The following is a 26,773-nucleotide window of genomic DNA, read 5'->3' as shown; positions in this document are numbered from 1 at the left end:
AGTCCATTCTCTACCTCTGTGTCTTTATTCCTGTCCTGCCCCTAGTTCTTCAGAACCTTTTTTTTTTTTTAGATTCCATACATATATGTGTTAGCATACAGTATTTGTTTTTCTCTTTCTGACTTACTTCACTCTGTATGACAGACTCTGGGTCCATCTACCTCACAACAAATAACTCAATTTTGTTTCTTTTTATGGCTGAGTAATATTCCATTGTATATATGTGCCACATCTTCCTTATCCATTCATCTGTTGATGGACACTTAGGTTGCTTCCATGTCCTGGCTATTGTAAATAGTGCTGCAATGAACATTGTGGTACATGACTCTTTCTGAATTATGGTTTTCTCAGGGTATATGCCTGGTAGTGGGATTGCTGGGTCATATGGTAATTCTATTTTTAGTTTTTTAAGGAACCTCTATACTGTTCTCCATAGTGGCTGTATCAATTTACATTCCCACCAACAGTGTAGGAGGGTTCCCTTTTCTCCACACCCTCTCCAGCATTTATTGTTTGTAGATTTTTTGACGATGGCCATTCTGACTGGTGTGAGGTGATACCTCACTGTAGTTTTGATTTGCATTTCTCTAATGATTAGTGATGTTGAGCATCCTTTCATGTGTTTGTTAGCAATCTGTATATCTTCTTTGGAGAAATGTCTATTTAGGTCTTCTGCCCATTTTTGGATTGGGTTGTTTGTTTTTTTGATATTGAGCTGCATGAGCTGCTTGTATATTTTGGAGATTAATCCTTTGTCAGTTGCTTCATTTGCAAACATTTTCTCCCATTCTGAGGGTTGTCTTTTCATCTTGTTTATGGTTTCCTTTGCTGTGCAAAAGTTTTAAGTTTCATTAGGTCCCATTTGTTTATTTTTGTTTTTATTTCCATTTCTCTAGGAGGTGGGTCAAAAAGGATCTTGCTGTGATTTATGTCATAGCGTGTTCTGCCTGTGTATTCCTCTAAGAGTTTTATAGTGTCTGGCCTTACATTTGGGTCTTTAATCCATTTTGAGTTTATTTTTGTGTATGGTGTTAGGGAGTGTTCCAGTTTCATTCTTTTACATGTAGGTGTCCAGTTTTCCCAGCCCCACTTATTGAAGAGGCTGTCTTTTCTCCATTGTATATTCTTGCCTCCTTTATCAAAGATAAGGTGACCATAGGTGCGTGGGTTTATCTCTGGGCTTTCTATCCTGTTCCATTGATCTATATTTCTGTTGTTGTGCCAGTACCATACTGTCTTGATTACTGTAGCTTTGTCGTATAGTCTGAAGGCAGGGAGCCTGATTCCTCCAGCTATGTTTTTCTTTCTTAAGATTGTTTTGGCTATTCAGGGTCTTTTGTGTTTCCATACAAATTGTGAAATTTTTTGTTCTAGTTCTGTGAAAAATGCCATTGGTAGTTTGATAGAGATTGCATTGAATCTGTAGATTGCTCTGGGTAGTATAGTCATTTTCACAATGTTGATTCTTCCAATCCAAGAACATGGTATATCTCTCTATCTGTTTGTATCATCTTTAATTTCTTTCATCAGTGTCTTATAGTTTTCTGCATACAGGTCTTTTGTCTCCTTAGGTAGGTTTATTCCTAGGTATTTTATTCTTTTTGTTGCAGTGGTAAATGGGAGTGTTTCCTTTATGCCAGTACCTTTTTAAAGTCCAGACACTGTGTTCTCAAGATACAAGCCTTAAAAAAGAAGCCATCCTTGTTTCATGTCAACATTAAAATTAGAGTACTAAATCAGTATAGCTGATAATTTCCCTCATATCTTATGCTTTTAAATTATCAATTTTATAGTCCTGGAAGCACCCTTTATGTGTATAAATACCCCCATCACTTGAACCTGTTTTAGGTATCATGTTCCTTCTTCTGTATCAAAACTCACACTGAAGAATGAGTTCTGGGCTGCAAAGGAGGATTTATTTTTGCATCTGTCGGTAAGTCTTTGTCCACGAATTACACAAAAGCAACACAAGTGCCATTTCTGCAATGTTTAAAATATTCAGAATACTGTGCTTGCCTGTGCTTTGTCAAATTTATCCCTAAATGTTCCATATTTTTGATGCTATGGCAAATGTTATTTCATTTTCCAATTATTTATCACTGGTATATAGAAATACAGTTTTAAAAAAATTAACCCACAACCTTGCTAAATTCACTTGTTACCTTTTGTAGCTCTTGTTGCAGACTTTCTAAGTACATGATCATGTCACCCATGATTAAAGACAGCTTTACTTCTTTCTTTCCAGTCTACATGCCTTTTATTTCTTGTTAATTACTTACTGCACTGGCTAGGACCTCTAATAAAATGTTGAGGAGGGTTGGAGGGTGGACATCCTTGCATTGTTCCTGATTTTGGGAGGAAAAAGCCCACTCTTTCAGCATTTGAGGTTAGATGTGGGTTTTTCGTAGATGCTTTTTATCTGGTTGGGAAGTTCCCTTCTATTTTTTATTTTCATGAGAGTTATTATCATGTTGGATTTTGTTAAATGCTTTTTGGACATCTATTCAGATGATCATATAGTTTTTCTCCTTTATTCTGTTAACACGATGAATTACATCGATTTTCTAATGTTAAACCAAGATTGCATAAACTGTGATGTATTAGGTTATATTATTATTTTCATATATTAATGAATTTAATTTTTTCGTTAAGGATTTTTGCCTCTATATTCTTGAGGGATGATGCTTTGTAATTTAGTTTTCTTGAAATGTCTTTGGTTTTGTTATAAGGGTAATTCTGGTCTTGTAAAATGAGTTGGAATGTGTTTCTCTCTTCTGTTCTCTTTAAGCTTGGTATTTCTTCCTTAAACGTTTGGCAGAATACATCAGTGAAGACATCTGAGCCTAGAATTTTCTTTGTGGGAAGGTTTTTAAGTACAAAATCAATTTCTTTAATAGGGATTTTTAGGGATCTTTTTGTTTGAGTTTTGGTAGTTCATGTCTTTCCAGAAATTTGTGTGTCATCATAGTTGTCTCATTTATTGGAATAAAATTCTTTTTAAAAAATATTTATTTATTTATTTTTGGCTGCATTGGGTCTTTGTTGCTGCAGGCGGGCTTTCTCTAGTTGGAGCGAGCGGGGGCTACTCTTCGTTGGGGTGTGCGGGCTTCTCATTGCAGTGGCTTCTCTTGTTGCAGAGCACGGGGTGTAACAGGCACACGGGCTTCAGTAGTTGTGGCTCGCAGGCTCTAGAGTGCAGGCTTAGTTGCTTCACGGCATGTGGGATCTTCCCGGACCAGGGCTCGAACCCATGTCCCCTGCATTGGCAGGTGGATTCTTAACCACTGCACCACCAGGGAAGTCCCGGAATAAAATTATTCTTAATAGTCCCTTATTATCTTTTTAATGTTTATAGGATCTGTGCTGAGGTCCTCTCTCTCCTAATTTTGCTAAGTTCTTTCTCAGTTTGGTTGGAGGTTTACAATTTTATTGGTTTTTAGCAAGAACCAGCTTTTGATTCATTGTTTTTTTGTTATTTTTGTTTGTTTTTAAAATTTCATTGTTTTCTGTTCTTATCCTTCCTTTAGCTTACTTTGGGGTTTAACTTACTCTTCTTTTTCTTTTCTTTTTTTTTTTGGCTGCACCACGCAGCTTGTGGGATCTTAGTTCCCTGACAGGTATTGAACCCGAGCCCTCAGCAGTGAAAGCGTGGAGTCCTAACCACTGGACTATGAGGGAATTCCCTTACTCTTCTTTTTCTTAAGGTGGAAATTTAGGTCACTGAATCAAGACCTTATTTTCCAATACAGGCAAATATAAGAATCTCAGAACGATACAGTGCAAAAGCAATTAATGTAGTGGAAATTAAAACTGAATTTTGATTTTGCTGGTTTTCTTATATTTGCCTTGCTGCTTTTCAAAGTTCTTTTTTCTACTGTAGATTTATAAATTCTGATAATGTAAATAATACATGCTAATTCTTAAAGAAATGTTAAGGCTACAGAGAATTATAAGGAATTTTATGCGTCAGGATAGGCCATAACATATAATCACAAAATCCTTCCAGCTTGATACAACAAACTTTATTTCTTGCTTACACTGTGCATCCATTCTGAATCACCTGGGGCTTTGCTCCACTGCCCCACACAGTCACTCAAGGACCCAGATTGACAGAGGCCCCACTGTCTTGAGCTGTACTATCTGGAACACATCCTGTTTATTCCCTGTGGCAGGGGAAGAGAACACTGAAGGGGCTCTCATCTGATCCTTTGGGTGCCAATAATCTACACAGTCACTCTTATTTGGAAAGCTCTTTCACATACATAAATTGGATCCCTTTCTACATTTCCAGTTGTGAGTTGAGCCATGATTGTGGCTTACTGAAGAGCTTTGAAATCAAACCTGAGGTTGAACTTCAAGCTTCAACACTTAGCAGTCACACATCTAGGGAAATGAGCTTGTTAACCCCCGAGCATTTCCTCATGCAAAAAAATAATATCTACCCTTCATGATTGTTGTAAGGATTAGATAAAAGGTATGTAAAATCCCTGGACAAGGCTCAATACATTATTTCTCCCAGAGGCTTTCTTCACTTGTGAGGCTCAGCAAATCCAGCTACAGCGCGAATCCCGTTTTCTGTATAATAGTAGACCAGAACGTTAATTAACTGTGCTCATCTTCCCATCCTATTGTTTAATGCAGATGGTTTTGTTAGGAAACTTTTCTGTGATTGCATAACACGAGTATTTGATTGTAATTATGCTATGAAGTTACACACCTCTTTTTTACTCTCAAACTCTCATGAATGTACAGTGGATTTTCCAAAAGCTACATGTGTGATATCACATCTGATTTTATAGATGAGAATCCAGCTGTCTGCCGTTGAGCCAGATACTAAAGTAATTTGCGAAATGTGAAACAGTGCCACTCTGCTCACTCAATTTTTTTGTTTGGGAAAACACAGTAATTTTTCACTTTAAAAAATGTTACTTACGTTAACATGCAACAAGTGTCAAAAGGTCCTGAAATGAAAGTTTGAGAGCTGCTAGTTTAGACTCTGAACCTGTGGGTGAAAACTGCAATGTAAGCGGTATTTCCATAAACAGATACCATGTTATCTGCACCCATATCTCAGGGTCTTTGGTGACTTTTAATCTTTTTCCTTTTGCTGGAAAAAAGAAGTTACTTGTCGTAATCCTACAAATAGTTAACAGTTTCTCTAAGCAGAGATCTGGAGGCAGTTACACTGAACTCCAGTTATTTGGGTGGCTATTAATGACAGTTATTTTATTTTCTATCTTTCACACAGAGCTTATTCACATGGCATTTTGGTATGCCAGGAACCAAAAGTGAGATAATTAAAGGCAGTAAAACTGAAGTAAAATAGGAAGATCAGCCAAGAAAGACCTACTGGAGAAAGCAGAGTAAGTATGGTGTGTTGTTAAGAATTAATTGGGTTATAAGTGGAAAAGCAGAGACTGGGTCAGTGAAAAGAAGTCATGGTTTGTTTCCCTCAGGCCCTACTAATACTTCTAAACTGGCCAGATCACACAGCAAGCCCAAAGATGCCTTGAAAAGGACTTGCACATTAACTTCTTAAATTGTATATGAAGCATGACTTGATTCATAAGTAGTTTAAAACATCATGCAGGAAAAGGATATCTTCATAAATCTTTGCATCCCAGTAGTTAATGTGAACATTTTTCAAGGGAGAATTGGGGGATGGGTAGCCCATCAAAGGCTTTTTGTCTTCTATGGGGAGGTTTTTTTAAAGAACAAAATAATGGAATTTTGAATACTTTCAGTGGTCTATGGAGTAAGTAGGGTTTAACATTTTCATCTAAGAAAGTTTTCATTGGTTTCCATGATTATGGTGTTCAGGAACCATTGTAAAACGACCAAAACCTCATTTTCCAACATACATTTTTCCATACAGTCCCTTTGACTGCTTTTTATTGCCTCAAGTTGCATATCTTCCCTAGGCCTTATCTTTCTTGTCTCTGAAGTTTCTTCCAGCTTTATGATTCTCTTACATATTCCATTTCAGATTTGTTGTCTTCTTTCTCCCCATCTTCTTCTGAAGAGGTCCTTGGTTAGTGCCTCGGTGGCTGTGGCTGACCCCCCGCCCCTGCCCCACTTCCTTGGCCCCTAGGAGACACTCAGGGTTGCTTCCCTCCTGCAGGGACAGGCCTGCTGTCCTGGCCTTCCAATCAGCTCCACTTGGAGAGTCAGTGGTGAAATGGAAACTGAGGAAACATCCCTTGGATGTCGCCTACTTAAGTACGATTCCTTAGCTTTAATTTTGGATAGGACTGTAAAGGGTACAGTCATTTTATACTGATAATTCTTTCTTTTATCCTAAACATGCTTTTTAATAAGTGGGTCTTTATAAATATGAACCCACATCGTTTCCCTTCCCCACCCCCATTCTGAACCAACATTTGCTATTTAAAACTAAGCCTGTTTTTTTTGTTGGCACAAGGAGGACTTCATATGGTCTTACCATTCCACCCAGGTTTCCTTATCCAAGGCCAGTAGTGTTTGTCAAGGTGGCAGCCATGATTCTGTGCCCCTGTATATCAAATCTGGAATGGAACTTTTTCTGAGAGGGTAAAGTTAAACTATATAGTATATTTGAGTATAGGAAAAAAATTGAGCTTACAAAACAACTTGTTTCATTTGTTCTTTTATAACCTATAGTTATGAAAATAGGTATTGGATGATTTTTTATAACTGTCTTTACATATACGTGTGTGTAAATAGATACATTATTTGTGTGTCTTAATAACTTAGCTAATGACAAGGTAGATTGATGGCCATGAGAATATGTTAAAGAAAAAATTATTTATGATCCTTGTTAAAGAACAATGAGGCAGAGTTTATTCAAGATGACTGCAGTAGGTGTGGGGACCACAATAATGGGATTTTGCAGTTGGGGTCGGGGGGGTATAGAGACTGGACTCAACTCCAAGTACAACAAGGAAAAGGGGGAATTTATACCCAAGGAAGAAGGTGGGGGTCAGGTCAGTGAATGGACTGTTACCAAGGAAACATCAGGGGATAAGAGGGGATTCTGGTGAAACTGACCTACCAGAATTCTTGCTGAAGGCAGGTCAAGGTGATTAGACATCACCTAAGCTAAAGGATGATGGGGATGAGGAACCTGGTCAGATATTGAGAGTGAGAGATTCTGCCTAAACCGACTTAGCAATATTCTTGCTAAAACTGGACAATGAAAAGACAAATACAGACGCTCAAAAGTTGTCCTAGTTGAAGAGAGCTGAATTCTCTTCTCAACTAGGAGAGACTCTTTGTCAGCTGAGGGTTCATTCTGTCAACAGAACGGGTGGCCCTCTCCCTCTCTTTTCTTTACCCTCAGACAGTATCCTCACTACTTCCTTGAAATTAATCATCAGTTATCTGTAGGCAAATTGTTTTCTTACTTTTCAGACTTGATACTCCCTTACTTTTTTTCTGTGAATTTTGAGAAAATCAGAGAAACCTCTAATACTACCATATTAATAACTTGATATGTATCTTTTCAGTCTTTTTCTATACATGTATAATATCTGTAAAAAATTAGATGACATGTTGCTGCATAATTTTTTATCCTGCATTTCACTTAAGTAAACATACTGTGGAAATTTATCATGGTATTTTTTTTTTTTAACATGTAACAAAATCACAAGGCATAACAACATTTAACAAGTATAGAAAAGGTAGAGTGAAAACTAAGTCTTCCTATCCCGAGAAACATTTTTTTTTTTTTTTTTTTAATATTTATTTTTGGCTGTGTTGGGTCTTCGTTTCTATGCGGGGGCTTTCTCTAGTTGCGGCAAGCGGGGGCCACTGTTCATCGCGGTGCGCGGGCCTCTCACTATCGCGGCCTCTCTTGTTGCGGAGCACAGGCTCCAGACGTGCAGGCTCAGTAGTTGTGACACACGGGCCTACTTGCTCCGCGGCATGTGGGATCCTCCCAGACCAGGGCTCGAACCCGTGTCCCCTGCATTGGCAGGCAGATTCTCAACCACTGCGCCACCAGGGAAGCCCCCCGAGAAACATTTTTAATGGCTGCATAATAGTACATCAGTACATCATACGGATGTATCACTTTTAATGCATCCCTAATTGTTGACATTCATGGGTAGGTTTTTTCTTATTGTTTGGGTTTTGTTTTGCTGTTATAAACACTGGTTGAACAGTCTTGCAGAAACAACTTTGGGTCAACTGTGTGTGTTTTTTTTTTTTAAGGATAAATTTGTGTGGGGTTTTTTTTTTTTAGGCTAAATTTCTTGAATTTCCTTCCTTTTCTTCCATCCTTTCCTGATTTCTTCCTCTTTGAACTTTCCCTTTCATCATCTTTTTCCTGCTTTGAATGCATTTATCACTCAAGCTCAGCTCCTGTTCCTTTGCCCTTACCTAGCAATTCTTAACGTTCTCAGGTATCCCTACTCCTTCCCTATATTCTTTCATCTCTCCGGGTGCCACACCTGATGAATCTTTTTCCTTAACCAATATTTTCATGATTTTCAGCTGAACCATCTGTTTTATATCTTTGAGCTTCAGAGATTTATTTGAATGATGATCCTGCAGCTAAAAAGCTTTGAAACCAGCTATACTAAAGGGGCCTCATAAGCATTATCTAAATTTCATGGACAGAAAAGACAAAAACGGGTAATGTCTGGTGTCAGAGTGGGACTGAGTCAACAGCTATCAGTGGATTATTCTGAGTATTCCTATCAGGCTGCTATTTGAAGCCTATATATATATTATATATATATATATATATATAAAATATATATATATATTTGTATTTTCTTGGAATGTATTTTATTTTTAGAAGTCAAACTTGCTAATGTTTTTTTTCCAAAGGAGAAAATTCAAACCATCAACGTGATATCTTATTCACAACATAGTTAATAGTAGAATGATCTCATGATTATGTCATGACTTAATGCAGGAACCTTCCAGTTTTTTGGAAAGAAGGATCTCAGTTTTTATTTCCAGGGAACTATTCTCTTTCTAGGAGAGTAAGGGAGTGAAAATCAGGTATCCTAGATCCTCTTTCTAGAGCTACACAGAGTTTCTATGCCTTGTTTCTGAATTATTCCCAGTTCTTCAGTTATAAAATTGGATGACATAAAACATGGATTGTTTTTATAGTAGATGTATTTCTAAGAGTGTTTCAGTCATTTTAAAAAATTTTTATGGGAGTATATAGTTGCTTTATAATGTTGTGTTAGTTTCTGCTGTACAGCAAAGTGAATCAGCTATATGAAGCCTGTATTTTGGCTCTGGTAGATAAGTGTTTTTTCTACCTTTTTTCAACAAGTTATTAATGTAGAAGTTAGTAATTTATATAAAACAGTTTGGTTATAGATCTGAGAGTTCTGGACCATCTGGGTCTCAAAGAGTGACGAGAGTATACACATTAATTCTTCTTGATCATATTCTGTATTCTATAAGTATGAGAAATATGTTTATTTGGGGAAATGATTGGATTAAAATAGATTTTTGAGATGAGGTGCTTGCTTTGTAAAGTTTTAAATCAGTGATAGCATCAAGATAACATCAAGGTTTTCTCTTCACTTTTCTTTGCAGGGATGGAAAATAAAGTGAAGCACTGTTTTACTATAGCAGCAGGCCTTTGAAATTGAACTGAAAAAAAAATGACTGCTCTTACTTCAGAGAACTGCTCTTTTCAGTACCAGCTACATCAAACAAATCAGCCCCTAGATGGTAACTGTCTGTTATTCTTGATTACACTTGGGAAAATATTATTAAATATCCTCACACTAGGAATGAGAAGAAAAAACACCCATCAAAATTTTATGGAATATTTTTGCATTTCACTAGCATTTACTGATCTTCTACTTTTGGTGAATATTTCCATTATATCCTATTTCAGGGATTTTGTACTTTTAGGCATTAGGTTTACTAAATACCACATCTGCCTATTTACTCAAATTATTTCTTTTACTTACGGCTTTTTGCATTATCCAGTTTTTCTGACAGCTTGTATAGATTATTACCTGAATTTCTCTAAAGCCACCAAGCTTCCATTTAAGTGTCAAAAAGTATTTTATTTCTTTGCAGTTATTTTAATTTGGATTTCAGTCCTTACTTATGTTTTGGGAGATCCAGCTATCTACCAAAGCCTGAAGGCACAGAATGTTTATTCTTATCAACAGTGTCCTTTCTACATTAGCATTCAGAGTTACTGGCTGTCATTTTCCATGGTGATGATTTTATTTATGGCTTTTATAACCTCTTGGTCAGAAGTTATTACCTTGGTACAGGCTGTTAGGATAACTTCCTATATGAATGAGACTATCCTATATTTTCCCTTTTCATCCCACTCTAGTTACACTGTGAGCTCTAAAAAAACACTCTTGCCCAAGTTGATAGTCTGTTTTCTTGGTACCTGGTTACCATTTGTACTACTGCAAATAATTATCCTTTTACTTAAAGTACAGATTCCAGCGTACATCGAGATGAACATTCCGTGGTTGTACTTTGTCAATAGTTTTCTCATTGCTACAGTTTTTTGGTTTAACTGTCACAAACTTAATTTTAGAAACATGGCATTACCTGCGGATCCATTTGTCAACTGGAAATGCTGCTTCATTCCACTTACAATTCATAATCTTGAGCAAATCGAAAAGCCTATATCAGTAATAATTTGTTGACGTGTTGCCATGTTAAAACTAAAACTAACAAACAGCTACAAGAATTACAATTTTACAAATGGGAAAGAATGATGACTTGGGACATATAAAGAATGAACTGAACTGAAAGCTCTCCCCCGCATCCCAAACTTTCATACCTTTTCAGAATGTGTCTTTTTGGGATTGTGATATTATTTATTAGGTTTTTTTTTTTAACAAAATATTTCCAATAAGAAATATTTATACCTGTTGACCATACTGATATTTGTGTTACCCAGAAAACTACTGGATACAAACTGTTAGGTAAATCTGTGATTCACTGCCAACTTTTCAGATTTAAATAAACATTTTATTACACTTAGAGCAAGAAAATCAAGATTGTTTTCTTTAAATAATTTGGTGTAAATATTCTTTAAAATAAGGGGAAAGATGATTAGTGCAATTTAAATTTAGCTAATTTTAGGACTTCCCTGGTGGCGCAGTGGTTAAGAATCCGCCTGCCAATTGCAGGGGACATGGGTTTGAGCCCTGGTCCGGGAAGATCCCACGTGCCGCGGAGCAACTAAGCCCGTGCGCCACAGCTACCGAGCCTGCGCTCTAGAGCCCACGAGCCACAACTACTGAAGCTTGCGCACTTTAGAGCCCGTGGGCTGCAACTACTGCAGCCTGTGCACTCTAGGGCCCGCGTGCCGCAACTACTGAGCCCACGTGAGGCAGCTACTGAAGCCTGCACGCCTAAAACCCGTGCTCCGCAGCAAGAGAAGCCACCGCAATGAGAAGCCCGCGCACAGCAACGAAGAGTGGCTCCTGCTTGCCGCAGCTAGAGAGAAAGCCCGCGTGCAGCAACGAAGACCCAATGCAGCCAATAAATAAATAAATAAATAAATAAATTTTTTTAAAAAAATAAAGTGGTTAAAATGGTAAATGAAAAAAAAATAAATTAAGCTAATTTAAAAAAATATATCTCTGTTCTTAGCGCAAATATTCCTAAAAGAAAAGTTTTGGTTGCTCACCTTACAGAACTGGGAGTGGTGACTAGGTCTCTTCCCTGACATAACAGATCCATCTTCAGTTGTAACTTATCTCATATATTTGCATGAGAGAGAACCCGTAATCACATTGGCGACATACCACGGTGTGAAGGTAGGGTTTCTCACCCTCAGCACTACTGAGTTTTCTGTTGGATAACCCTTCGTTGGGGGAGCTGTGCTGTGTGCTGCAGCATGTTTGGCAGCATCTCTGCCTTCTATCCACTAGGTGCCAGTAGAACCTCCTTTCCCAGTCACTACAATCAAAATGTCTCCAGAGACTGCCATACTCCCCTCAGTGGGCAAAACTGTTCCCGGTTGAGAACTACTGGAGTGAAGCAATCTAAACGGCAGAAAAATCTGAAATCACTCTGTGAGTTAAGCTACACAGATACCGTCTAATTTGTCAATGTACAAACCTGCTCAACTTCTCTGTGTTACTTTCCTTCTGAATGTATTGGCTTTCTAATTGGCCATATGTGGAACTGAGATACTTAAGAATATATTTTACTTAATTAGTAAAGACTTATCCTCTCTGCAGATTTTAAATCTGGATAATGTATAACTATTTCAAGCCCCTCTAAGCTGTTTGTTTACTTAGAAGATGCCCCATGCCTCACAAGCTTAAAGGAAAAAAAGAAATTATTCAGTTGACCAGCCAAATGGAAGAGGCTTTTATTTGTAAAGAAATGAACTTACAACTGGTCTACAATATATTATTGTAATATAAACAATATAAATAAATGATCCTGTAGGCCCACTAACCTTCCATCCAGACCCACATGAAGCAATGTTACAACAATATTCTATGTGAAAATGTGCAGGTAACAAAGGTGCAATTACAAGCAAGTTTAAGCAGCAGAGTATAAGGTGCTTTAATTTAACAGTTAATGTTGCCATCAACAAACATTTGAAATGTTCAATTTTACTTCACTGAATACAGACACAACAAATATGAAAATCTAAAATTCATACACATGCTACTGTTAATATGAAAGTGCTTTCTCTTTTTTAAAAAAATACACCAAATGGACAATCTTTTTACATAGATCATGGTGTGCTCTTATAATGCAAAATTAACTTCATTGTCAGGTTATACATTTTAAAACTGTAGCTATAGACACCAAGCTAGGAACGCTAATGCTAAGAGTGCTAAAACTATTTCATTCCCTGCAAGGAGGACTCTAGTACAATATCCAACATAAAGAATACATCTATATATAATCTTAACATTTGTTTTTTGTAAAGATAAAAAAATGTTTTCTTTCCCCTTGGTGATGCTTTGTTCATCCTGGTTGGGTCAGTGTTTGAGGTTTTAATAATATGAAAGTCCTATTTAATTAGAACAATGGGAGGAAGCAAAAGGAGGAATTAAAAAATCAGTTAACATGTGCATAAAGCATCAAAAATAAAAATTTTTAAAAGTTTATCACAATTTGCCTTTGTTAAGTCAACAGCAAAAAATGTTTTCAACAAGCCAGCAGACAAAAAGCACTAATTCAACAAAGAGGCTTGAAATGCCTGACACCAGTGTCAGTATCCATCCTGCACACTGCTGCCTACAACTCCGACCTACAGCACAAGCTGACCCCTTACTTTGAGGATAGTTTTTTGGAGCTTACTTTGACTTTTTTTTCCTATGGAAAAAACAGAAAGACCAAGCTTTTGAATGAGGTGATTGGGAATCTAGTTAAATGTCTTAGAAATTAGATGTCCAAAATTATACCATCTTTGCACACTCCCACTGATTTTTTAAAAATTTAGAATACACATACAAAAAAGTATTTATGTAACAGATATTTTAACAGTAAAAATATTTGGAAAACTATGTTAAGTTAAAATATTTTAAAAGTTTTAACCAGTACCATGGAAAAATTTTTTTAAACCCAGACTATCTGGTCACTTGGATGTTAGTGTTCCTGTTTACAAACACTTTATTATAGATTCTAGTCTAACACGTATTTGGACATTTTCCTGCTTTAAAAAGCTGTAACTATGATACATAAAAGATCTTTTTAATTTATTTTCATTTTGTATCTTTATGGAGAATGTTAGTATCAAGTGATATTAATATGTAAAGTTGTGTCAATAGGAAATCACAATGTAATTCACAGAATCCTTGGGTGGTAAGGGACCTTCTTGCCAATTAATCAATTCTCCCATTCTATATTTACTCCCCAAATACTTGTAAATTCAAGCTCCAAGCACAAAACTGTTTTACTGCTTACCAGTTCTGCATTTTAAAGGAAACCCTTTTACTATGCAATATATGAGTGCTTTCCAGAAAGTAGATATTTGTGGTAATAGTACAATTTTATGTAATCTTTCTTGCTTTAAAAAGACAAAAACAAAATAAAAACCAAACCTGTTCAGCAAGCTCTTCTGAGATTTTTCAGTTTTCAGAAGTGACTGCACTGTCAATACTGGGTGTAGTTCAAAATGTACAGTAATCAGCACCAGCTTCTTCGTATAGTTCTGTCACACACCCTGCATATAGCAACACCTCTGGAATAGATTCAAGTGTCAAAATAATTCTGAGAAATATGGGCTGTCACAACAGTTTCAAAATGTAAATACCTAATATTAGGTACCTTTAATTTTGTAACCTAATCAGGTATATGGATTAGTATGCAAAATGTGTTACAGGAATTATGATGTGATTCACTCAGATCCCTTAGATATCACCTAGCCTAATCCTTTACCCAATGCATAAAAATTCCCTCTTAGTTCCAACTTTACATTCAGTACATTAAGTAATAATAATTACATCCATGTTTATTCAAGCCACAATCAAAAATGGGGGGAAGAGAGGATTTTGTTTACTTATTACTAGTTCCTTAAGTATACCACACACTGCACAATGTTCAAATGGTTTGCTAAATGAACGGGTAAATGAATGAACGACAATGTTCAGATGTGTTCACATGTTCAGTGGTTCAGCAAGAAGCGTTCAGAAAAACGTCCTCATTTGCTCATCTGTGTGAATTTTCTACCTTAATCCTTAGGAGAACAAAGACTGTGGGTGACCCAGGAAACAGATGCTTAATAAATAATTATCTTTTAGCAAAAGCTCTTAAGTGTGAAATGAACCATTAAGAAAGGAAATTAAGAGAATTAAGATAAAAGAGAATTAGGTAGGAGCAACTTTTAAAAATACCCCATTATGTGGCCTAGAATTGTAGTTTTATATAGCTTAAAGATGATTTTAAACAAAATCAACATTTTGAGTAGTACAGGCTCCATGCTGTATATTCAGAAGAGGAAACAGGTTAAAAGCTAAGTAATGGCCTAAGGTGTCACACAGCTAATTCACCAACTAGAAGTAAAACCCCAGTCTCCCAGCCAGTGTTTTATCTTCATTTATCATGTTAATTTAATGATTATGTGCATCTATTATTTACTATTGAAGTAATTATTTAGTACTACCTAAAACAAAATTATGGCTTTAACATAAGCATTCTAAAAGATTTTAAGCAATGGATACATCTGGTTTGCTTGAGGCAAGACTAAAAGAGTTCCTTTTTCTAGCATATGTTGATGTTCATTTCACTACCATTCCCCACCGCTCTTATAAACCCCAACTTTTTCACCTCCATCAATTAAAGCTCCACAAAATCAAGGATTTAACACTGATAACAGTCCCTAAAGTATAATTTTTAAGTCAATAAGACGGCTACTATCCACCTTAAGATTACTGGAGTGAATTTAAATAGGTGGTCTAGAAGGACTTACTTTTATTACTCTTACATTTAAAACTATACCATGTTAGCATAATAGTGCTTTAGATTTATATAGATTTCTTTTTTCCAAATTAAAATTCATTTATTATTTCTTTTAAACAATACATTTTAAGACCTTTGCACAGGTTTTCTTTTTCTATGGATTCATACTGACGCCACCAGTATCACTGAGAGCAACTGTACTTTTCAAAGGCAGTAGAAAAAAATACTTTTTAAATGTACCTCTTCTCTAATGTCGGAGGTTGAAATTGTCACCTTTAAGTAAAATTAAATGTTCACAAGCTATACAAAGGGAAAAAAAAGAAACATTTGTGGAAAACATTTCCCAAAGCTCCCATGAACATGGCACTTGAGAGGTGTGTGTTCATGTGGTAGAGCAGAATGGGAGAGTTTTCATTAGAGAAGCTGAGCTTCGGATCTGAGAAGGAGGGCACGTCTCCCTTCTCGTGTACTTGTACTAAAGTGAAAGTTCAGGAAAAGCCAGACGGTTTGCTCTGGAATATGATGGTAAAAATTATATTTGTGTTAGTGCTTTACAACTTCCAAAAAAACACCTTTACCATAGTATTATTTTAAAGTAGATTAAATAAGCTCTGAAAAAAATATGTAAAACTTTATAATTTTTAAAATTTTAGGAAACTTTTTCCAAAGAAGATAATATAATTTTCAACACTTTTTTTTATTGAAGAAATGGCTTATATTAGTGCTATGAGGGAAACTATATAATGATACATTTTATGAACTTCTAACAAAAGAGGAATATCTTCCCAAAGAATTTTTTTAAGATGTACAGCTTATAATAGGTTGAAATTAAATTTTAATAAGATTGCATATTTACTTTCCCTAATATTGTATTTGTGCTTATTTAATTGAATCACAATTGTTAAGATGAAATCAAATGCTCTAAACAGATTCAGAAAATACCAATATTGATGAATGTAGATTAAACAGTTCATTTCATGATCCACACTACTGTGCATCAAAGAAATAGAGGTAGGCTTGTGTTTACTGAAACCCACGCTAATAAACAGAACCCTATAGCTCTTAGTCATCCAACTCTTAGACTGAGATACAACCTAACAAAACACTATCTTAAAAATGCCTTTCTTTGTAACAGTCCACAAGGTTGATTCAACTGTAGTATCTGACAATGGATACTCTCTCCTCTATATAATTCTGATAACTCAATTGTAACAATTAACCTTTGAGTTCTTGACAAATATTCTCCAACTATAATAATTGTCACCTTTTTCAGAAGTCAAAAATCACCAATTTATGTGTCATTGGAACTATTAATATGCTCCTAAGGGCAGAATCTCTTGACAAAGAGAGTAAAAGAATGAGTTTGATTACAGGTAAATCTTGACATAAAGAAAACTATACTCTGTTTATTGCTATAACTGGGACCCAACCATTACAATTTATTATTCTGAACTACTGATGGCCATATCTATACTACACAACCTCACTCAGTTAACCATATTATCCTCTTGGGTCTGGAATGCTTTTCCCCGTTTGTCTCCTCCTCCACTTCCCTGTCCTTTCCCCTAGAAAACCTTCCCCAAGGCCCCGTTATAGTTACCTGTCCTGCAAAGGAAACAGACTGAGCAAACATTGTACATAAACGGCCAGTTTCCACTGCCCAGAGGGTTTACGAAGACATGACTGTTAGGTATTAGAAATTCCTGCCCCAGTTACCTCCCTAAAATTAACCCTACTACAAAGTCCTCTGTAGGGATTTTCAGGCAAAGCGTCTCTCTAAGAAGAAAGTTTTCACACAGTTTCCTTGGGGCTTGAGGAGGTAAGGGGAGTGAGGCTCTTTCATCCTATTAGGCAGTAATGCTCAATGCCCATTGCCCAGAGGCAGCATGAGTTCCTGCCATTCACTAAGGGTGAGGATCTTCAAACCACAAAATATAACCAGGCTGTTCTGGTTGAAAATATATCTTTGAAATGTTTTAACAGTGTGTCCAGCCAGGGATTTCTTCCACTCGATATGGCTATGAGGATAGCATCATTCCCATATATGTGCAATAGTTTATTCTTTCCAAGATTGTTTACACACATGCAAGCACAGCCTAAGACTATACTCAATCTATATATTGCCTCCTTACCATACTTGTGCCATGGTGCTACCAAAACCCTGCAAATGCAAATAATGAGACTTTATAACATTTAATTGAACAAGCCAGCGATATGGGGCACTCGGACAGATTTCAGTCCAAGACTGGTATTTGAATAAATGTCTGACTATAATATTACACTGGATATGGGAAGATAAGCTATGTCAAAAATTAAAATAAAGTGGGCTACCTACAAAAAATAATGTCTATTTAGAACTAGGTAAAACATGAATATTAACTTCAAAAGTGCAGAAATTTGTTCAGCGCTGAAGTGGGATAAACTAACAAAGTGCCAGGTCTCTTGTCTGCTTCTCCACCATTCTCAAGCTCCTTCTCTAATATTTCTTTCCTTCTATTCCACATTCTCTATTCTGAGGGGACGGCCCTTAAACTGGGACTTTAAAAAATGTCTGTTTAGAGGATGTGCCAGCAAATTAAAAGTACCATCATGGAAAAATTACCAGCCACTTAAAAAGTGACAGGTTGTGGGACAGCACTCTTATACTGATTATATATCAAAGCTGCACAGCTGTGTCAGACACATGCCTACACAAGGCTTGATGAAAATGCACATCATGTAAGAAACAACTTTTATAAACCAGCTCTCTGTGTACTTTCTTAGGAACACGTGGCTTAAAGCAAATAAAATTTCAAACTTGTAGGGATTTTCTTCCTCAACGGGAAAAGAGTGCATCAGTATAAAGAAGTCAGAAAACGCAAACTTAGGTAGCAAAAGTAGGAAGAACTTCCCATGTACCCTTTCTGCTTGTCATTCCCTCTCCTCAATCAAAATCCTAAAACAACTAGTAATATGAAGGAAAACAAAAATGACAGCACTCTCCCCACCTATTTCATACTAAAACTGTGCTTTAAGCTCAGGAGAGAGGTGGACACCCAGTGTTATCGTCTATATCCATTATACATAACTGAAATTTTGAAATTCAGATAGTTAAATCACCCAGAAAGAAACAGCTGCATCAATGGGAAAACTACTAGTTAAAAGCCAATGAGCCATTTCTAAATAAAATAACTTGAAAAAAGCAAGTATATTTTCTGGGTATGTTTTGAGTAGGGACAGCAGAAGATCTGGACTATTCTTAAGATTATTATAAGATTTAGGATTATAAGGTGCTCTCCAATGGAAACCCCTCTTGTAAGCTTTCTCGGATACTTAACACAGTGCTACGCACAGGGGCTTTCAGTAAGTACATAACGACTGATATCAGAAGAGGGACCACAGTTCCAAGTTAATACCTTAAAGGCTATATATAGATAATACAGTTATGGGAGGTAATCATTATTGCCAGGGAGGTCTATCCCCAAAGAATCAATTCTGTATGAACTGTTTGTGGATCATCTGTGACAAAGTTTTAATTCCAGGGGAGATTTTCCATTGTGCCCTTCAGCCCTCATACAGTGGACCATCTCCTACTAATGCTTAACCTATACTTGTGTTCTGAAATTACAAGATGAGGGGAAAAGTCAAAGCATATGACAACTCTGTCATAATGATTAACTGCTAATAAATGAAAATTAACTGTAGAGTACCTACCTTTCCTTGAAACTGTAATCCAATAATTAAAAATGTGATATACAGAAATATGTGACATAGACTACAAGCTATTGTAGGTCTGGAACATGAGCCTTACACTATATTACATATTCTAATCCTACACATAACTATCAGTAAATGTCTTTTTTTTAAAACATTACTACACAAAAGAATCCCACAAAGCATACATTCAAACAAGAGGCATCTAAAGGTTAAAAAAATTACCCGCTGTATTTTTGTATAAAAATAATCAACATTCTCTAATGTACACAAAGCCAAAAGATAAATATCTGTGATGTCTTTAATGACATCTTTAGTCTTCTACTAGCATAACACAATCTTTTTTAAAAGATCAGTGACAATGACTGAAACCCATGGACTCTTCCTCACTTACTGAACTTCTGCCAAATATCTGTGTATGTTCCTTCAATTATTAAAACATTTCCACTGTATGGTAAAGATAAGATAAAAAAAAGATTAAAACATTTTTGATGTCCAGGACTATAAAGTTCACAGGCCTGCCACAATTTTTAGTGCCATAATTCTAACAGAACACTAACTGTTCAATGAAAGGTTTTGCTTTAAAATTTTTTTCCCTAAAACATGTACATACAAAATTAGATCCAATTATCCAAGAGAGATCAGTTGGATAACTGCTTTGCAGGAAGCGTACAAGGATTTAGTCAGGGAAAAAGGAATGTGCATTCTAGCTAGATCCAGCTTGTTCAACACTAGAAAAATCCAAAGACCAACCACATAGCCACTACAAAGTATCACCCTGCCAGCAAAGGCTGTGCACTGGTTCATAAGGCATAATCATATTATGCCTTCATCAGTGCAGAGAGATATGAAAGATAATTGTTATCATGACTCAATACTGAGAGTCAAAATTCTAAGTATGCTAGTCCTCATTTTACAGGCCGATTTTCCCCCTTTTTCTAGAATGCATAAAACTGGGAAAAATACTCCAGCAGAACATTAATGCTATCTGAAATACTTCCACTGTACAATGTATTCCTTATTACATCCCTTTTTAAATTTTTTTTCTCAAAATATCCCTCTGGGTGAAAAAGAGCAACATTTATCACTCCTACGTTGTGGTTTCTCACCCTTGGCACTACTGACATGTTGGACCAGATAGCGCTTTGTTGTAGACGGCTGTCCTGTGCACTGTAGGGTATTTAGTGACATCCCTGTCCACACGTCAGCTACCAATAGCAACCCACCCCCCCCAACCCCTAAGCTATGACAACCAAAATGTCCCTTGACATTTTCAAATGTCCCCTGGGGAACAAAACTGACCTCTGTTGAGAACCACTGCTCTAAAAGAACAAAAACTAAGAGGAAAACTAACTTCCTCAGTCACACCAAATTCTTGGTCAAGTTTGGAATAGAAACCAAATCTTCTAACTTCTAGATCAGTATTATTCATGCTAGAATGCAATCCTTTTTATAGACAAAGCAATTGTCTAAAAGACATGTTTTTTAAAACATACAGTGATATCTCACTGCATACAATTCCGGTCACTGGACTCCAAAATTATTCCTAAATCACTCCTAAATTATCTCTCTCACAACAACCCATAGAAAAATTATAGGGTAGAAAAATGTATAAGAAAACCGAATCAAAAGAGGAGAAATGTAAATCATTAAATTACTTTCAAAAGGATTTTTTATATTAATGATAAACATCACCTTTAAAAAAATTATCTAGTAAAACACTTTGAAAAATATCATGGCCCTCTATAACAAGTCTTTCAATGTTGTGTGTAACCTGTAAAATTAATTCACCAATGTTAGCTAATTATGAAAATGTATCAATATAATGAATTATTATATCTGTAGAAGAAATGTCAGCCTTAATGCAGAGATCCCAATGTGCTTGGCTATCCATCACAATAAGTGATAATATTGTAGGCCAACTTGAGCCTTTACCTTACAAGTTTGTTTAAGAATAAAACTGCTGTTATCTCAAAGCCTCATGATCCCATTAAGATTCCTTCAGAGAGTTGATGCGTGCACAGATCTTTAGGGCCGGGCCTAGCTTGATATTCATTGCACTCATAAGATGGTCTTCTTTTAGCAAGAGAAGAGCCTGTCCATCAATCTCCTGTGCTCTGAACTCATCTGCGATATCCTGGCAGCCTAGAATTTGATCAGAGGAAGGATGTTAGAATTAATACACAAGAATCAGAGGTTACTCCTAACAGTCACAATTATGCTCTCACTGGGTCTGAGTATCTGAAATACAGGCTGAGAAACAAATGAAATTTATTGATGGTAGTCTTGGGTTCACTCTTGAAGAAGAGAGTATTTCCTGACATTCTAAAATGTGAGAATTCGAAATCCAGGTAAAGCAATTTACTTGGAATTCTTGTTCTAAAAATAATATTGCAGAAATAATTATAAGTCAGGTAAAATGTACAGACTGTTCAGTCCAGATATAACATACCTTCATGAAAAGGACAATGCTGTCACCTGAAAGCATGCCACACATACAGCAAGTTTGGATTAACTAGTCATTATACCTCAAGAACTTTACTTTGTATAACATATCCTTCACATACACGTACAAAAGAATAAGATATAATGTTCTGCCATTTAAATAATAATTTAGAAATATTTTCTCAAGTACCACTTTCATTATCATTTGTACCTTTATTCTGATTTACAACCTTCAATGTGCCAGGCACATCCAAAACATTTTTATTATTCACTCAGGACAGAAACAATCCATCAAAATTATAGTATCAATCTATTGCTGAAATGTATTACAATGATCAACTTGTACTTTCAACTTCAAATCTTAATATCACTGGACTAATCTCCACTTCTGGTAAGAAAACATAGATTCTCATTGAAATTTTGAGCTTGCTGGCTAATCTCTTGACAAATAACCAATATTTTACCTCTCTGCGTAAACCAAGTGCTTTAGAGCAAGTAACAACGTGAGCACTCTACTTGAACCTCAAACGTTTCTATTATCTACCAAATTTTGCACAGCCAGGCTAATAAACTTCCCCACTAAGGGTAAAGAAACCAGCAGGGAAGATAATGAATTAAGGAACCATGAGAGGAGACAATGCAAAAATGTGGAAGCTTCCTTATAAAAGACAAAATTATAAAAGTGAATTTAAGAATAAAAACTAACAGCTTAAAGTCTTTCTTTTCTATTCAAATTAGCATTCTAAGGGAGAACACAAAGAAAAAGATAATGGAAATGGTTACATTATACCTTTGGATACAATTTTGCTGGAATGATTATTCTTTCTACCGCAAATGTATCATCCTCTTGTTTATATAAGAGGATGCCATCCTCTTATATAATGTCATCCCTATAACCCCAGCACCAAGCACAAAACATTGTAGGTGCTAAATACATATATTTTTGGATAAGTGAAGGACTGACTGAATGAATAATGAACAAAAACAGAATCTGCTAAAAAGGAGCTGTCTGTAAGAGTAACACAAACTTTTTTTTCTGTATTCAGCTGTGTGGCCAGCTTTTCTCTTGGTTATTTCTTTTCCATCTTCTCTGTTGGTTGTATCCTTCCTGTTTCCTATATAGCAATCAGCTTTACAATTTCTCTATTTTAATAATTTCTCAGATTTTTAAAAACTGACATTTCAAAAGTACCCTATGCAAAGTTTTTATGCTTTTGGCCACTTACCATATAAAAGAAACTATGTAGTTAAAATGGGATTACTCACCATAGAAAAGCCCCTTTTCTTTTCCCAGAGGTAGCTCTCAAAACTGGGCAGACAAAACTGACTAATCTTGCATCTAGTTGTGACTTCATCCTTCTTTTTATGAAAGAACTAAATGTTCTTCTCTCTTCAGTCTTACTTACAAGAACACAGGAAAGGAAAGAAGAGAGAGAAAGATAGCGTAGGACTTACTTAGATTCAGAAAACAGAAGCAATGAGAAGTAATGAGGACCATAAGAGCTACATTTGGGAATAGAAACAAGGAGTTCTCCATGAAGAAATTCATAGCATGTGCTTGTTCCTTGGTATTATCAGAGCGCTCTTCAAATGTCTTCTTGTAGACAGATGGTAAATGTATTAGCAAAATAATAAAGAACAAAAAGTTGGGAAACAGCATGATCAAACAGGAATGAATTATCTTCAGAATTTTAGATCACAACTTTCTTAAGCCAACCACAAAAAGGGTATTTATACCATACATTAGTATAGAAATAAAAAAATAAAGTGACTTAAAGAAGAAAAATGGGAAAAAAAAAGGCAGAAGCAAATATGCTTTCCTGAAACATATTAGAGAAAGATGAATTTTTTAAAAAAACCTAGATGCTCAAGGTATACTGAGCTATAGTTCTATGAATTTCTGACATATTTAGAATCTACTTCTGTAAAACAGCTGGCACCCCAGGAACATTACAGAACATATCCCAACTGCAGCAACCAGTCAGCTCAGCTGGCTTTACATCACCACAAGCAGCCACCAGAATGGGCATGGACCTCTGCACATGGACATGGGTCCCAAATGAACCTTACAAATGTCCAGTCACTTTTCCAGCTAAACCTAAAACAAAAACACCCCACCCCAAAACTAACGTCAGTAAGGATGATGAAAAGATATTACCTGCACTCAATACTACAGAATAAAAAGTCTCAATATCAGTATTATGAAAACCAGTAAACAGTCATATGTTTTTAGACAATACCTACTTTATATGCCTACAGGGAAACCAAATCTACTGCAGATTCACAGATCAACAAATACAGACTAAAGTGATCTTTGCAAAAGGCAGTTCACTATATCAAGAAGAGTTAAAGAAGATAACTGCAGTAAACTGAGAAAAAAAAGAACCATTCCTATAGAGAACTTTTTAATGTACAAAAATTTAGAAGAAAATAATTTTTCACTCTGGTAACAGCTCTGAGACTGGTCTGCATACCAGCTCTAACATGGTCCCACCAAGATGGTTCACAAGATGACATCACACAATGAGAAGAGAAAACTTTAGGAATCAATATAGGTGCCCTGATGAAAGAGGGAAACCTAGCCTCAACTGGAAAGAAACAAAATACAAGAGATTACAAAATTTACAAGTTTGTTCACTCCATGAGAAAAGCTCAGGGAAAAAAAAAAATCCAGCCCTGAATGAGCTGAAAGCGGCTCAAAAGGAAGTTTACAAAGGCCAGAGGAACATAGAGAAATAAAGATAACGGCATTTTCTGGCTGAGATTTACCTTAAGCTACAGGCATTATTCAGAGAAAAACTTTGAGAAAGAAGATGTTAACTGATCACACAAATAAGCCTGTTATTTAGCCTGTCAAAGCAGTTTAGAAATACTCCCATTTAATCAGGTAAAAGAAAAGCAGAGTTATATTCAGCAAACTCTTAAACAGTAGCAAGCAATTCTAAATTATAAAGCAGTCTGCTTTATATATAATGTTCTTTAAACAATTAGCAACAAAATTAAGTGTCTTGATGAACTCAGTAAGACAAACATCTCAAGTTATAAGAAATAATTTTTTTCAATTCAAATGAAGCAAGAGTAAGACAAAGGAGTTAGCCTTTCTTCTAATAAAGCAGCCAAGAGTAGTCTCGTGGCAAATGGATGCTGGGGAAAATTAGAAAACTAGCCCTAAAAAAAAAAAGCATATGAAGTCATAGAAGAATCAGCAGTATCTATTATTTGTTAATTATTTGGCCAACTACTTTCCTCCTCCCCAAAGGAAAAGAAATATTTTCCGCCAAATGAGAAATCAGGCTAACAGATCACGTACCCCATTTGGAAGACTGAGACTATGTCTGAAGATGACAGAATCAAAGTCCAGCCTCAGGGATTAGTGTCAATTCCAATGTTAATTCTCAAGATATCTAGACTGGTATAAAACTTAAAATTTTTTTCACTAAGTATTAAAACCACACCCAGTGAAGACTCACCATTCTCTAATATGTCAGCTTTTTAAAGCAGATTCTAAACCCACACGGTCAGCACTTAAATCACACCTAAGTTTTCCTAGGTGCATGCTTAAAAATCTTCCCATGAAAAATGTATCCCTTCTTTAAACAGTTTCATCTTTCTTTAAAAGTGACCATACCTTGTTTAAAAAAAAAGAAAAAAGAAAAACTTATTTAACATTTCTAAAACAAGCTATTGAAAAAATAATTTAATAAAATTTCAGAGTTCTGTACATATATCTTCCTCAACTTACATCCTGATAAACCCATCGTAAGTTGAAAACATCAAGTCGAAAATGCATTTAATACACCTAACCTTCTGAACATCATAGTTTAGCCTAGCCTACCTTAAACGTCCTCAGAACACTTACATTAGCCTACTGTAAGTTGGGTAAAATTTTCTAACACAAAGCCTATCTTACAATAAAGTGTTAAATGTCTCATGTAATTTATGAATACTGTGCTGAAAGTGAAAACCAGAGTTGCATGGGTACAGAATGGTTCTATCAGCTATTTACCCTCGTGACAGCGTGGCTGACTGGGAGCTGCCCTACCCAACCTGAGGAGAGAGTACTGTGCTTCATATCACCAGCAAAAGATCAAAATTCAAAACTGAAGCACAGTTTCTATTGAATGTGTATCGTTTCTGTACCACCATAAAATCTAAAGTTCATTAAGTCGACCCATCACAAGTCGGGACTTTTTTAAAAAGCAGAATACTTCTGAATATACTTTCTTCACTCATACAAAACTTTATTTTAATTTTTATTATTATTATTTTTTTTTGTATTTTGGCCGCACCACGTGGCATGTGGGATGGTTCCCCAACCAGGGATTGAACCCGGGCCTCTGCAGTGAAACTGATGAATCCTAATGTCTAGGTCACCAGGGAACTCCCAACACTTTAGCTGTAAGTTTGCTTCTGAGACAGTGGTCACCTTCATAGAAAGATTAATTAGCAAAAATAGCTGGATTAATTTTAATAAGTCTGTAGACAAGTTCAAAGGGGATGTATTTTTCTAGAAAGCTTGTGTCAAGAGAAATGACAGATTCACCGAAAAACCAAAATGGAACAAATATTTTTAAAACCTTATTTTCCGTATTCATAAGGTCAAAGTGAATGATAAAGGTTTGCTGATTAAAAAAATATATATTGTCTTAACATATATAGCAGTGTGGGTCTCATGATGAGCAAAGGTGCAGCTGTCTTCAGTAGCCAGCCCCTTAGAGAAAGTGGAAATAAAAGATTATTGTTGTAGTAAAGAAAAAAGATAAAGAACATAATGACTTAGGCTGATGGAAAGAGTACCAAATGAGAGAGCAGAAAACATAAATAAGAAAGTAACCCTCAATACTGGAATGGAATATCATAACTGAATTTCAGTTGTCTACTTAATTTCAGAAGTATTCTTGATGTCTATTTACTGCAAAGAATCAAAGAATGCAGCCGCCTTTAAAAGAAACAGCTTGTTTTTGTTTAAAGAAGCCAAAATTTTATATTCTAAAAGGTGCTGATTAGCTTTCAAAAAAGTAAAAAAAAAATTATAGTCTCTCTTACTTCATTTTAAAAAGGTTAAATCAGGAAATAAGGAGGAAATAGAATAGAAAACTGGAAGAGCAGAAGGGAAGAAGTGTCTGACTCAATCTCTCTACTGACCTCTCGAGAGAAATCAGACTGAAGAGAAGAGAGCACCTTTAATCTCTTCACCGGCTGAGGTGTCACAGCAGAAGCAGGACTAGTCAGTTTTTATCGACTTGGGGGGTATGAGAAAATACCCAGTTGTGCTGAG

General features: G+C 35.9%; 2 protein-coding genes and 1 non-coding gene across 8 annotated transcripts in view; 1 reads left to right on the top strand and 2 right to left on the bottom strand.

Moving 5' to 3' along the window:
* GPR160 (G protein-coupled receptor 160) overlaps window positions 1-10,962 on the top strand; it is a 39,766-nt gene extending 28,804 nt beyond the window's left edge. Inside the window, exons 3-4 of the mRNA XM_061194490.1 lie at window positions 5,249-5,363; window positions 9,541-10,962. Of these exons, the coding sequence (XP_061050473.1) occupies window positions 9,609-10,628 (1,020 nt within the window). The 5' untranslated portion in view covers window positions 5,249-5,363; window positions 9,541-9,608 and the 3' untranslated portion in view covers window positions 10,629-10,962. The remainder of the gene's footprint in view (window positions 1-5,248; window positions 5,364-9,540) is intronic.
* Window positions 1,853-1,976, bottom strand: LOC133094175 (small nucleolar RNA SNORA40). The gene has a single exon (XR_009701392.1). It is a non-coding gene; the product is annotated as a small nucleolar RNA SNORA40 (small nucleolar RNA).
* Window positions 10,963-12,285: 1,323 nt separating the features above from the next.
* PHC3 (polyhomeotic homolog 3) overlaps window positions 12,286-26,773 on the bottom strand; it is an 85,069-nt gene continuing 70,581 nt past the window's right edge. For 4 of the 6 annotated variants that reach the window (XM_061194482.1, XM_061194486.1, XM_061194484.1 and 1 more), the window contains one exon: window positions 20,513-21,195. In XM_061194482.1, coding sequence (XP_061050465.1) covers window positions 21,041-21,195 — 155 coding nt within the window. In that variant the 3' untranslated portion in view covers window positions 20,513-21,040. Of the gene's footprint in view, window positions 14,141-20,512; window positions 21,196-26,688; window positions 26,769-26,773 lie in introns of those variants that run through there. The other 2 variants (XR_009701348.1, XM_061194485.1) reach the window with 2 other exon arrangements.

The sequence above is a fragment of the Eubalaena glacialis genome, chromosome 6, assembly GCF_028564815.1.
Source record: "Eubalaena glacialis isolate mEubGla1 chromosome 6, mEubGla1.1.hap2.+ XY, whole genome shotgun sequence".
Classification (NCBI taxonomy): domain Eukaryota; kingdom Metazoa; phylum Chordata; class Mammalia; order Artiodactyla; family Balaenidae; genus Eubalaena; species Eubalaena glacialis.
The sequence above is the reverse complement of the archived record's forward strand: the minus strand, read 5'-3'. Positions and strand labels throughout refer to the sequence as shown.